At 28.7% G+C, this 14,429-nt stretch overlaps 1 protein-coding gene across 7 annotated transcripts in view; it reads right to left on the bottom strand.

Moving 5' to 3' along the window:
* Positions 1–14,429, bottom strand: part of how (protein held out wings) — a 33,743-nt gene that overhangs the window by 16,572 nt on the left and 2,742 nt on the right. For all 7 annotated transcript variants that reach the window (XM_035085026.1, XM_035085028.1, XM_035085029.1 and 4 more), the window contains exon 2: positions 829–962. In XM_035085026.1, the coding sequence (XP_034940917.1) occupies positions 829–962 (134 nt within the window). The remainder of the gene's footprint in view (positions 1–828; positions 963–14,429) is intronic.

Here is a 14,429-nt window from a genome sequence, read left to right as displayed (position 1 = left end):
AATGATATTCTTCTGTAAACTCAATTATCAAACAATGAATGTAAATTTAAACGTTATCATTACATGATTTAATAAATAATTCATTGAATATTAACAAATCGTATTTGACTAGAATAATTCTCTTTACCAGTGCGGTGAGTCGTTACAATAATAATTTTATTATTATTATTATTATTATGTGTCAAGTGTTTGTTAATATGAAACAAAGCAACAGAAAAATGACAATAATGTAAATATTACAACATCAGGTGAAGGTAATTTTCATGTCGTTATACAGTAGATGATAATTTCAGTGATATTTTCTACTTATCCACTGGTTTTGAATGATGCTAAACAGTTAAAAGTTGATTAATATTTTTTCTAAATGATCATTGAGGCGTATTGACACAAAGATTATTATCGCCACGATTATTGGAGTTTCCAGTGGGCGGACAAGTTTCTGATCACCTACGTCTTTTTTTTTCTTACTTCATCAATTACTGTCTCTAACCATTTGTTTTTTGTTCCCAACCTCCATTAAAACCACCATTTTATTTATTTTATTAATTTTATTGCTCATAGACATTAGTCATGCCGAAGAAAAACTTGAAAAAAAAAAATCAGTAAGAACAAATAGTCATAGAATGTACATCTTATCGATGATAATTGACAACAGTTTAATGCAACGGAGATGCTTGATATTAATTAATGGAAGATTTAAAATAACAGCAATTGCTATATACTGATACTGAAAACACAGTTGGTAAGTCAAGTTGAAAAGAACGATAAGATAAATCTTTTTTTTATAAGTTAATGAATAAAGTTAGAACAACAAAAAAAGAAACTTACGTCAGGATGTTCTTTAACGGGAACATAAACTTTTTCTGTGAGTGTGACTATTTCTCCATCGGGTTCTGGAAGGGTCAATGGTTCCTTTTTAACTCCACTGATTTGAAAAAGACTCGCTCGTACTTTAGCAATTTCTGAAATAAAATCAAATAATTAATCAAACATGAAAAAATAATCTTTTAATGTAATTAAAGAGAACACTTAATAAGATAAAATATAAATTATTTGAGCAATTACTTTATTAACTAATAAGATCTACTCAAGCGATCTAAGTCAAGATTACACGTTAATTGATCTCTAATACTATACATTTAACACGTAAAGAGTAGCAGTTGTTCATCGCGCCAAGAACATGTCATTATCTCTTTGAAATCTATTTAGTAAATTTGTTGATTGATCATCATTCTAGCAATAAAACTAATCGTATAAATAATTCTTTGTTTCAACAAATGTTTGTTTAAAAATCACTTGGAGTTTAATTTGAAAAACAGCATGGCTATTACCTTTATAAGAAAGTTACCAAATGTTCCTAGTGTTTACCATGATTAATAATGTTTTCTCACATTAGCATGATGCTGGGACATATGGGATAGAAATTTCTATGATGGTAGACACATTCTACTGTGACACAAACCTTCATTCTATGAATTCAATATGATACTCATTTTAAAAAGAATTTGTTAGTCATTCACTTTTATATAAAAATGTTTTCAATAAAATATTAATATTAGTTTCTCTTTAAAAAAATTATTTTGTAATGGTTGTAATAGTAATTAACTCAGCTGATATTTAAATGTATTCCTAGGTCATTAAAGATACCTCATTTCTTCCAACAAACTTTAAATGACTTCCGAAAATCATTAACAGTTTTTAAACATTAAACCGTACAGATTTAAATATACTTTTGTATTACAAGTTAACATTTAAAACAAAATCAAAGTGTTTGTAATGCACAGAGAGTTTGACTGGTAAGTTTAGAAAATAATTTCTTGAAAGTTATAAATATAATATTGTCATGTGTTAGTAGAGGTATTGAAGAATTTCCTGATGTCATTATTTTTCTATGTCGAGAACAAATGACTTAAACTATTGTTAGACTTGAAGAAATATAAATTTTCCATGTTTTCAAGTCGAAGTGGAAGGAACCACACCCAGTCATTAGATTTGCAAGGTCTTTTGTGTGCAGTCTTGGGAAAGAAAAAAGTTAAAACTATAAAACTTAATACATGGAAGAGTAGGATATAACATTGAAAAATTCAGTATAGTGCCGTGAAATGCACTTAATTAGATACTCATTAAAACGACAACTCAATTTATATAATTATTATGAAAAATTACTTTGATGAAATAAATTCTAAAGTAGGTAAATGAAAAATAATTACTACTAAAGATAAACTATTTAGGACATATATATAAATTTTTTTTTTAAGTTTCCATTTCCAAGAAATTTAATTGACTATTAAAACTAAAGTCAAATGTATTTTTATTGAATATATGCATAGTCAATGCTGGAAAGGACCATGAATATGTAAATGTATATTCTAAAGTGTCCAAGAAACAACATTGATTATTTGTTCAGGTTGGTTTGATATTGAATACAAGTTATGTCATGTTAATATAGTATTTTAAAACTAATCATGGTGATGATCATTAGATGATGGAATTTATTCTCCATCAGCTTATTACCAATTTTATTCATATTCAAGAATATAAGTCTGATTTATTCATATTTAGCATCTTGCAATTAGCTTAACTGTTCTCACCATGAATTATCACCACTTGATGAACTGTTTTAACAATAGGTTTCTAGTTATTGCACTCATTCAGTTTACATAATATTTCAAAATCATTCAAGTGACATCATCGAATGCCATACTGATGATTAAAGTATGAGGGAAGCAACTTAGATCATTGTTACAGCTGAGTTCTGATAGACAAAACATTTTATATCAAACGAATAAATGATGTTAATGTTGGGAATTGCAGATTCATCCATACTTTGATGCTGTGAATTCTGTATGAAAATTTAACATTCAACATAGTTGGGTATGCAGTGTAGGTGTAGCTTTGATGTAAATTATCAATTCAATGTCTAGTATATTTATGAGTTAATAAATATTCGATATCTTATCAAATGCATAGAAGATATTTCAGGAATTAGAAAATTCACATAAAGTAGATTCATTGGCAGCATTCAAGCAATTTAAAGGTCTTACAGACAAGCAAGAAGAAGTATATGTAGAATTCCATCCAGAAGAGAAAATCATCAGAGAGAAAACGAAAAGGATTCTTTTCAGATGATGAAAGAAATTAAAATATTAAATATAAAAAAGTGGTGATCGATCATTTATTATAATTTATTTTTTTATTATGATTATCAAGTTATCAAACATTACAAAACATTAGAATGATATTGGATTTGAATAAATTAATCTCATTGAATTATTATTAACTTGTTAAAGTTTTATAAATGGTATTATTATTTGATATTATTCAAAAAAAATTGCTGAATAATGTAAGTCAATTATTGTTGAACCTAGATAGAATTTTATATTCATTTGTTTTTGTTCATGTCATATCATGGTCTATAGTATATCATACTCACATCGATGAGTGCATCACGCGAGACCAGCATCAGCAAAGGTTAACATTTCTGCTGTGCTCCACTTTCTCATCTACCTGACCTCTTTGTCTTGCTGAGAGTAAGAGAATCAGAAGAATAGGGAAAATGATCTACTAACTTTAGCATACAATTAAATACAACATATGATATTTCCAACATCATATTATTATCTTCATTTTTTTTTTTTTTTATATTATTTACTTAATATTTTTAATATTATTCAATATTTTTATGGAATGTTTTGAAATAAGTGGTTGGTAATTAGAATAACAGATTCATTAACCACTAATGTACAACAACAATGTAACACAGATTAGTTTTTATTTATTGCGGAACTAATAACGGACAATAGCGTTAAGTACCAAGGAAATAATCAAAACTTTCTCTTGTCGTAAGATAGTGCAATAACTGCATCTATCGCTATTTGTCTCCGATGGATGCGTGACTGGGGACAAGGAAGTGCACTCTTAGAGAAAAGATAATGTACACCGATGGTCCTGGATAGATAATGACCAACAATGTGAACAAAGATTCGTGACTGTTAACTAAAGATCATGGTCTATTCAAGAGAAGGATATTTGAAGCTCACGAAGAAATGTAAGACAAAGGTCCTGCCAAGTTAAATCGTCATTTAGTTTAACCTTAAAGGTGAAACCACCACCAGAAATGAAGCATGAAAATAAATTAATAAATTTAAAAAGTTCATGGATAGAAATAATAGTAATCTTGTGAGACATGAATAGTTAAGTTAAAGTCACGTTGCTTATGACGAATAAATGAGACAACTAGAGAATAAGACAGAGAAAGGAACAAAAAAAAAATAATGAAGAGTTTATACATCATAGCTACATTTAGCAACTCGTCGTTACGACGATCAAGTAACCAAGAGTACCAAGCTACAAGTGATGTTAGCCCGCATGACATCAGCTAACTTATTCCACTACCATACCAACGCTATTACCACTACTGATGTTATGTCGCTTGGCTCAGAAACAAGCGCATCATCAACTCGACCTCTTATCTTACGCGAGAAATGAACACACCCGCCGCTGATTGTGACAGACGCTTGGCTGCAGACTATCATTGCCATTTGGTTTAACCGACTGACACACGTCGCTTTATATTCCAAATAGTAGCGATCTTAAATTACAAATCAACATCTACTTCATTCTATTCATTTCTTTACTAATAAAAATAATTTTTTTTATTTCGTTTCAGACATTTTATATGACTGCTTATAAAAATGGCTCATTTAATTCATCAGTGACATGGTATTTTATTTTCCAAAGCATTTACTATAAAGGCACATTGTTAAATCGTTTAATATGATATATGTGACGCTGGCAACTCTGCCAAAAATACGCTGTTGACCCAAACTAATCAAAATACAATTAAGAGTATTAAATATAAATATACTTCTTACTTCATAAATTTTTTGTTTTTTCAATTAAACAATTTTTTATAAATTGATAAATAAATTCAAAAAATCATCTATTAAAGTGTTAATATTCAGATTGGTAAGTAAAATAAGCTGGGTGAATGTTTATTTTTTAATTTATAAAAAATGTGTTACGATAAGACTTGATAATCATAATAAGCTTGTGTAATTCCCAAGCTTATTAAAACTCATTACAGAGCTGATAAATTAAATATTAATGAATCTTACTAACTGTTACCATATTTTGTTTTTTCTCAAATCCATGTTTTAACAAAATATAAAATATTCTAGAGCATTGAGAATAAATAATTTAAATAAAAAATAAAATCAGTTTTATCAATTCTAAAGCATTTAAACAATTCGGCTTTTTAAAGAACCAACCACTGATAATGACTAAATTGAGGATAATTCTTGTATTTGCTTATACGCAAGCAGACAATACTCGACTCTTTATGATACTTAAGGTAATAAAATGGTGAAAAAAAGTCAAGATATTATTTGCTGAACATATAATTTTTATAAACTTAAATATGGAAAATAGAGAGTCATTAAAATCGACATTAAAAAGAATGAATTAAATAGACGATCAAATACAACCTTGGAATTGATTATAACTAAAAGAGACTTTACTCGTTAATTTGTAAAGTTTATGAATGATTTTAACTCAACTATTCTCCACTTGTTCCAGTAATACATAAACATTAATAATATGTAGGAGTGAAAGATCAACGTCAAGTAAAAGATCGATTTTCTAGCCTTAAGCTATCAGTTGTGACATAAATATATGCATGTTCAATTTTCCCAAGAAATAATTTGCTCACGTCATCATGTATGTTATACATTACATGGTGGAACTATGCATCTTTACTTCTTTATTTTATTATTTCACAAGCATAGGCTGAAAAGCACTCGCATTAAATCAATTAGTGCACATTACTATGCTCTGTAAAAATGAAAAATGATTGATAAAAGATTTCTTGTATAAATAACTTCCCTCTAGCTTATTTCCAACATTGATATTTTCAATTATCTGGTAATTTATAATTAAAATACCGAAGATGTTTGGTTTTGAGTGATGATAAAAATGAAATAGAAATGGAAAGAAACATGAGAATATGGCTTTTGTCAATTGTAGAGAAATGCTTAAGTAACAGCTACTTATTTTCACTCAGTGACTCAAGGTTTGTATTTATAAATCTGCAGTGTCTGAGAATTCCACGAACTTATACGCAAATTCATGCTCTTGCTTGTGATCTTGACGGAAGCAGAATTAAATCAGAGACTTTAACTAATTCAGGTAATCAATAATTCCATCCTAATGAACATAATTATATCCAAGTTCAAAGGAAATCAAGAAACATGATTAATTGGATCCTTTCAATAATGTTATCTAAAAAATGTAAATTATCATTTTAAAGGAAGATAAAAAAACCCTTAAAATGTATCTGAAATGATGAAAATAATCATCAGTAATTCCAAAAATTTTATAAAGAATAAATAAGGTGGGGAAGTTATATTATCTAAATGAGAAAATTCTTGAGGCTTAATAAATAATAAGAAAAGATTGTGTTTAATGTGAGCATCCAGCTTAAAATATTACAATGACTTAGGCAATGCAACTATGTATATAAAAAAAACAGTTAAGGGGAGAAAGTCAGGTCGAATAAGCTTGAAAGAACATTTAGGCAGGTTCTATATAACAGAAGAATTCCTAACAGGTTCCACTTCAACCACAATTGTTGGCATCTCAGGTACCTTGCCCTCTCGACAGGTTCCATTCATTCGCTCCCCATAGAGTCAAGTTATATCGTATATACTTATTAAAAAAAGACATATATATATATATATATATTTAGCTATATATCAACATCATCAAGCATGCATTGCTAGAAAACACAACTCTTCAAGGAAATAGAAAGAACACGACACAACCTACTCTATCTATCATTCCATCGAAAGTCATTTCCAAAGCAAGAGAAAATGGATTTAAGGTGGAGAATAAAAAGAAAAAGATGATAATCTGTAACGTATGATGAAAAAGACTCTTTTCCCACGCACATAATACATCAAAGTATAAAAAAGTGTTTAATAAGATTTTGAAACTGGTTGGGAAGATATTTTTTGTCTTTCTAAATTTGGCTATGCTGGTACTATAAAATTGTTTTTTATTGTTCATCGATTCTCATATTTACTGAGTGTCTAGAATTTAATCATGATATAACAGTTGGCTGGATGATGGTAGACATAAAAGATGCTTCAGTGACTACATTACCCATGAAAATGCATTATCGTCTCTTTTGGAGCATCAATTGGATTTCAAGGATTGCCAATTTAATTTATTCTATACTAAAAATTTATTTTAAACTAAAAAAAAATAATTGTTTAAAATAATAAATATTTTAAATAATAATTATAAAATATTCTAAAGTAACTACTGGTTGAAAGATGTGGAACAAGATTCAGAAAATTTGTGACATGGTGTAAATGATGTCATGTAGACTTATCAGTTTAGTAAGACTCACAGTAGCATTGATGTTTAACAAACAAATAACAACATCAACCATTCATCATATAATATTTAAAAAGTAGCTTCATAGTTTCAAGATGCATCTGAAGAACCAGTGCTGAGGATTGTTTAGAAACATTTAAGAAAGCTTATAAGGAAAAAAAAAGAAAGGAAGTGTAGTGTTAATTATCTGTCTGGTTTTATTTATCTGCATATTTATCGAGTATCGAGGGTTCAGAAACCGGTACCATCTCTCTCTCTCTCTCTCTTCCTCCTCCTTCACTTACATTTTAAAACGTCATTCTATGAAAACTTCAACGAAAAATCATTGATATTGAAGATTTACTTCCAATATGAGATGATGATCAATATTGAAGAAAATATTATTTTTCTAATTAAGTAGATAATAAAAATGGTTCATTTTGGAATAAACTTGAAATAATACTTGTACAAATTTCATCAATGTTGATTTGCTTTTGGATTAAACCAAATAATATCCCGTTACTTAAGAACATTTTCAACAGCCATTCAGCATCATCATCATAAAAAAAACCTGTCCCTATACGACTCATAAACACCCTGATCTACCTTGGAGGAATTCAAATTCAAGACAGACATTTTTTGAAATAATACAAGATATTGAATAAACTCAACTATTTTTTGTGCTTACCAACATGTCTATATTTTTAATTTAATTTTATGTATTAAATTTTAAAAATCAGAGTCATCAACATATAGAATACTACAAAATAATTTTAAATATTTAATTGACTCCAAAAGAATAATGAATGATGGCTGAACAAATATTTTTTTAAAACTTCAAGAAAATGAGACTATTTTCCCAACGTCCTATAGATGAAACCCATGTGAAACACATGGAGTCCAGACAAACTCATCTTGAAAAAATATATTTATGAATAAATGATGCATAAGAAAAAGTTGATACAAAAATTTCTGATAAAAAGTCTGATAATCAAGAAAGAAGAAGATAATAAAACCAGTTGAGAGTAAAAATTTATATGAAAAAATGTTACTTTGAAGTCATTAGATGTAATTCAAGTCCTCCAGCAAAACTAACATATTATTACGATGCATATCAACATTTTTCTGATAAAAATACATATTCTTATGATAGAGATACTTGCTGACTTAAACATGGTATGCATTAACAGTATAAAAAAACTTTTCTCAGTGTACTTGGAAGGGGGGTTGAGGTAGTGAACTTAAATTTAAAAAAAGAATAAATTTGTGTGTTCAGTTGAAGCTTCCTCTCTTCTGGTCTTAGCACCCACGCAATTCGCCTCAGAGGTCGCTTAAAGATGAATACCAAAGATAGAATTTTAAGGCGTGCCTGCACTGCTTGGTCTCTTATTTCCTTTGCGGGGGTAAAATACTGGAATTTTTAAACTACCTCTCAACTATGAGTATTATTGAAAGCGTTAAAATATGTTGAAAAGGTCGGCTACACTCAATTCGAACTAAACCTAAGCCACTCTTTGATGATTTTAAACTTTAAATGCTGCCTGAAATTAGGCTTTCTATTTTTTTAAATACTCCTAGGGTAGAGATTTAAGTATTAAATAGAATTTAAAAACCAGTTTTTTTTACTTTATATTTATAGAAACTTCGTGAATGTCTGTCATTCCTCTTTGGAGTTTTAAAGTTAATTTTTGGATCAATACTAAATTTATCAAAATTCTTCCAATGCTCACTTTAAAAAAATTAACTCTACAATTATTAAATTAATTTTAATGTTGCTCAATGAATTAATTAATGAAATGAATTTCAACATATTGAATATTACTTAAAAAGACTTTAAAAGATAGAAAAGTGCACTCCAAAGGAGCTGAATCACCCTATGACTCTTCAACTTTGAGAGAAACAAGGCTTCTATATAACAAGTACATTTTTGTGCAAATAAATAATAATAATAAACAATAACTTAACCTCTGGAAATGATGAAAAAAAAAATGAAGGAACGAGGAAGTAAATTTTATCGAAATCAACGAGGTTCGATGTTGGTGGAAGAGGCAGAGAATAATTGCGGTTTCGAAGGTTGTATCGTATCAAGAAGAGTAGACAGAAAAACAAAATGAAAAGAAAGAATGGTATCTCTTCTACAATAAAAGGCGAGAGATACAAGAAGAGAGAAGAAGGAGGTCGACAGAGAGAAAAGGAAGCTCGAAGTTGACTTTTTACTCGTATTATATAGTAGATAGTCAGCAAAGTTTGTACTGTCGCGGGTCAGCACGGTCATCGGCCTTTAAGGGCTCTTCTTCTTCTTCTTCTTCCACTTCTTCTTCTTCTTTTCTTACCACAGCTATGCCGTTGACCAGTGACAACTTGTTTCTCCAATCTACTCACTTTGAATTTCCCGCCAATTCTTATCATAACAGTCCAATTTTTTTCTTAATAAATTAGGACATAACAATATTTATAATCATCTCAAGTTCATGTTTATTCATCAAATAATTCATTCATGGCAAACATGGAAGCTTGATGTTTTAGATGTCAGGGAGATGCAGGTTCATGTGTTAAGAAGATGATGAAAGTGAAGTCTATGTCATTTTAAATGAAGTAAAAAGTATAATTTAGGATATTATAATAATTAAAACCATTAAAAAATTTAAGACAATCTAAGTAAATTAGTGATGGTCTTGATTACAAGAATAAATATGTGACTATAGTAAGGCTAATGTGAAGTTTTTTTCTATTACACTCTAGCAGCGACACTGCGCACAAGCATTTCCTTATTTAGAAATACTGGAGAAACGGTCGTGACTGCCGGTGAAGCACACAAATGGAATTAGTAAACTAATCGAGTGTCGACCACCTGTGGCTTCAAATATATTCAGCACAATTATTTGATAACTGTTGAGAGGATGAAATATTTTCAATTTCAAAAGTATATCCACTACATAATAACGATGATGCAAAAACAGTGCATCAACTGCTAGTTAGCTTCATCAATGTATCAACAGGTTTCCCTTGGCATGAAGAAGTTCAACAAGGTTGGGTTATCGGCAAAATGCTAGGATTCAAACTATTACTCCTTTTGTATGTAAATTTTTAGGATTAAAAAAATCATTTAATAGCAAATGGAATTTTTTTTAATTGTAAAAACAATGCAAGGTTAAATAAGTATTTGAAGAGAGTTAATATAATTTGAAAAGTGCATTAAGCGACAATCTAAATGCATAAGATGACCTTTCAAACTTGCTTAATACTAATGCTAGGAACTTTTGGAGGAAAGTATGCTGAGTAATTGCATATAAGTATAAAGACACTTTACTACTTGAAATAAACTTTCTTGACTATTTTATGATTTAAAGTTAGAAGAGATTTTACTTGGGTGGGTCGAAAGAGGTATGAAGCAAGATTGACTATTTTAATAAATACTTCATACCATAAAATAAAATTTTATGACAAAGAATAATGTGCTATCAATGATTTAATATGCAGAATATTTATTATATTCTTGTGTAATTTATATTAATTCTTTTCTTTTCAATAAAAAATCAGTTATTTAGACTTGGTCCACTAGCATAAACGTATTTTAAATGTATTTTTTATTATAGACTAGCTTGGGAAAATTTTTTAAATCTGGTTTGGATCACAAATCAATAGCTTACATGTTACATTTACAGTCGAGCAGGTTACCTCCAACTTTCTACACATCTTACTTTAGAAATTATCTATACCTCATGTTGATTAGGTACTATAAAACAAGATTACTGCTGCAAAATCGTTTTTTTTATGATTCTATAAATACTTCTCTTTTTATTGTTAATATTATCATAATTTAAATATTTATTACATACATATAGTGATTGAGAGAATTTTTTTATTTGGAATACTGAAGAATGGAGACATTAAGAATGAAATAATTAATTTCCAAATATGAACACATAACACTAGAGTTATGAGTAATTCAAGTGAGATGAGGTAGAGATAATATTTAAATTGTTATTTCGCATGAAGCAGAATGTTTGGTATTGGTGCCTGAGATATACCACAATAAAGTGGGAAATTTTATCAACATCGTGAAACACACTTATTAGTAATATAGTAACTATACACTTGTTCGTCGATCCATGACGGTTGACAACAGATATGTGACGACACTGTATTGCAAAAAAATTCAGATTCATATGCTCAATTATGTCAGACATATGCAACAATTAATAACAAGAAATTTTGAATGAATAAATCTAAGCTGTGATATTTTTTAAATTAATTCAATCAAAAGTGTTTTGATTTTTTACCAAAATTTTCTGTCCATTTTAATAAATTAAATAAATTTAAACTTTTCATTACATAAAGCATAAACTTATTTAATATTTTTTAGACCAAGATTGATATAAAGAAATTGATAAGAAGCCTGAAATTGATGAATATCAAATGGAATGAAATTTAAAAATCTGTATATCATGAAATGAGTGAATTTATTTATAACTACTGACGATAATGTTTATGGATGATAATAAAAATCAGTTAAGAGTGGTAAGGATGCCTAAGGTTTGTCACATATGGTAAGAGAAAATAATTTATTCGGTCTTGTTAATATTAATTTCAAGCCGCATAGTTTCAAGGAGCTGGCTAGTGTACGTGGTCAGAATAATAACCAACAATGATCTTTCGATTATGTTTGAATCCACCCATGCGTCTTATATACGGTATAGGTATCCACACTCTTGTTCTTCTTTTTTATATTCGTATTCATACCTGCTTGCCTAGTTGAGCTTTTGCATGCTACTTTATTTTTTTTTTAAACAATCATCATCATGATTGATTTTATTTGTCGAAAAAAAATGAAATGAGAAAGCATTAATGACTGTTGAATAAATAAATACTTTTTAAAAAATGACAAATATTCATCAGAATAATAAGCTTGCTGCATTTTACGCCTACTTAACACCCATTCAAATTTCCTACGAGGCAAAGACCCAACAAGTATTGCGTTAAGTGAACGACTCTTGACTTTTCTCTGCAAACTGCCGAAGAGATGTCACGACTTGAAAAAAAGAAAGATGGAATCGAATAAAATGAAGAAAAGAGAAAAACAAAAGATTAAGAGATAGAAGACATGAGAAGTGAAGAAGAATAAGAAAGGGAATCAACCTGCAGGTCTTCCTGTACAACCTTTTAAGGAAGACTACCGGTCTCAATAAAAACCGCAAAAGTTACCACTTTGTCTTTTATCAAAACTACCTCTTTTTTATAGCTTTACCGAATCATTATTTTTTACAGTTTAATTACATTTGTATAAATAACTAGGATATTATTTTAATGCTTTCACAAATTTAACAAAAATCTTGGATGATAAATAGTCTCATCGAAAATTAGACTTACATACATAAATTTAATAGACAGAGAGATTTATTGCAAAAAATATTGCTCGGAATTATGTAAATTAAATATAAGATAATGTCATGATCATAAGTTCTCTGTCTGGATATCGATAGACAGATTTATTTTTGATTCAACTAATCACACAGATGTATGATATAAAATAATAATAAAAGTTTATTGAATAAAAATAAAATTAAGTAAATTTAATTATCATCACGTTCAGGTCATGAAGTTGTATATAATCTTTAATAGTAATTTTTTATTCGAAAAAAAATATCAAAATAAAAATTAATCATTGCTTTTAGAAACTAAATGATAAATTTATTTAAAAAAATTAAATTTAATTAAAACCTAACTAGAAGTAAGAATTTTTTATTTCATAAAAAATGTAAATAACATATTAAATTCAAAGTAAATTTCAATGTTATTGATTAAAATTAAAAAATTTCAGCTATGATTGATGAAAGATAAAAAAATTTTTTTAAATGAAAGACAGATTAATAAGTAATTGAAAAAAACTACTGTGTATTGAAATGAAATGATGTGAATCACACCCGAGATGTATTGGTCGGTTCAGTCGACATAAAAGAGCACTTGCATGTACGCGTGGCAAATATAATAGTTGGGTGTGTGCCTTGGTTACATGACTCTGGCGGGAGCTCTATTATATACTACCAGTGGCTTGACCGGCCCCGCAACGAGTATACTGTATGTATAGCAAGGAAGCCACGATACCGCCGTTCACGAGAAGGAATGCGGCCGTGTTGGCAGGGCCAAGTTAATACTAAGGGAAGAGGACTGAAGTCTCGTCGGAAGAGAGGGAGAAGAGTACTGAACGAAGGTCTGAAACGCTGAGTGAAGGGACCACGTAAGAGGGGTGAGGATTAACTTCTAGACTCGACATCCAACAGAATAAGGACTACTTGACATTTACAACAATATCTTTCTTTTCTTTAACAAGCATCTCAAACAAAAAAATCATCACAGAGATTCGTTGGAAATTCATCTAATTAATATGTTGGTAAATTAAAAATTATAACTCGTAGGTTAATATTTATTCAATGATAATAACTCTCAAGATCAAACAATTTATATGTACCTGTTTTTATCTGATAAATGAAAAGTAAATATATTTTAAAACTTTCAAAAAAATAAAAACAAACTACAATGACTATTATATTGTAATAATTACTATAAATATATTATGTAAATTATTACGAATGAGTGTTAAATTTTTTTCATGTGAGAATTAAGTTGTTTTTGAAACTGTAAATAATGATTACTAAATTTTTAATGAATTCAATAAACGTTGAGTTTTAAAAATAATTAGTAAGATATTGCAGTTAATGAGATTTAAAATGTATTGATTAAAGAAAAATATCTCAATTATATTTAAAAAGTTATGAATTATTCGAAAATTTAATTATCAATTAAAGAAAAAATGTAAATTTTATTAGTAATTTTTTCTTTGATATTTTAATGAGAGACATTTAAGACAATGACAAGAAGTAAAAGCTAATGAGAATTAAATTCACAAATTAGTTTAATAGTTAACATGCAAGAGCTGGAGGAAAAGAATATTGTAATCCCAAGAGAGGAAGCCCTTACATGAACAGTCGTGTATTCCAGCTCCAAGTCTTGTACACAGACTTGATAGGCAAATTACTGTTTGAGGATCATAG

The sequence above is a fragment of the Chelonus insularis genome, unplaced genomic scaffold (assembly GCF_013357705.1).
Source record: "Chelonus insularis isolate UGA/USDA-ARS -01 unplaced genomic scaffold, ASM1335770v1 contig_398_pilon, whole genome shotgun sequence".
Classification (NCBI taxonomy): Eukaryota; Metazoa; Arthropoda; class Insecta; order Hymenoptera; family Braconidae; genus Chelonus; species Chelonus insularis.
The sequence above is the reverse complement of the archived record's forward strand: the minus strand, read 5'-3'. Positions and strand labels throughout refer to the sequence as shown.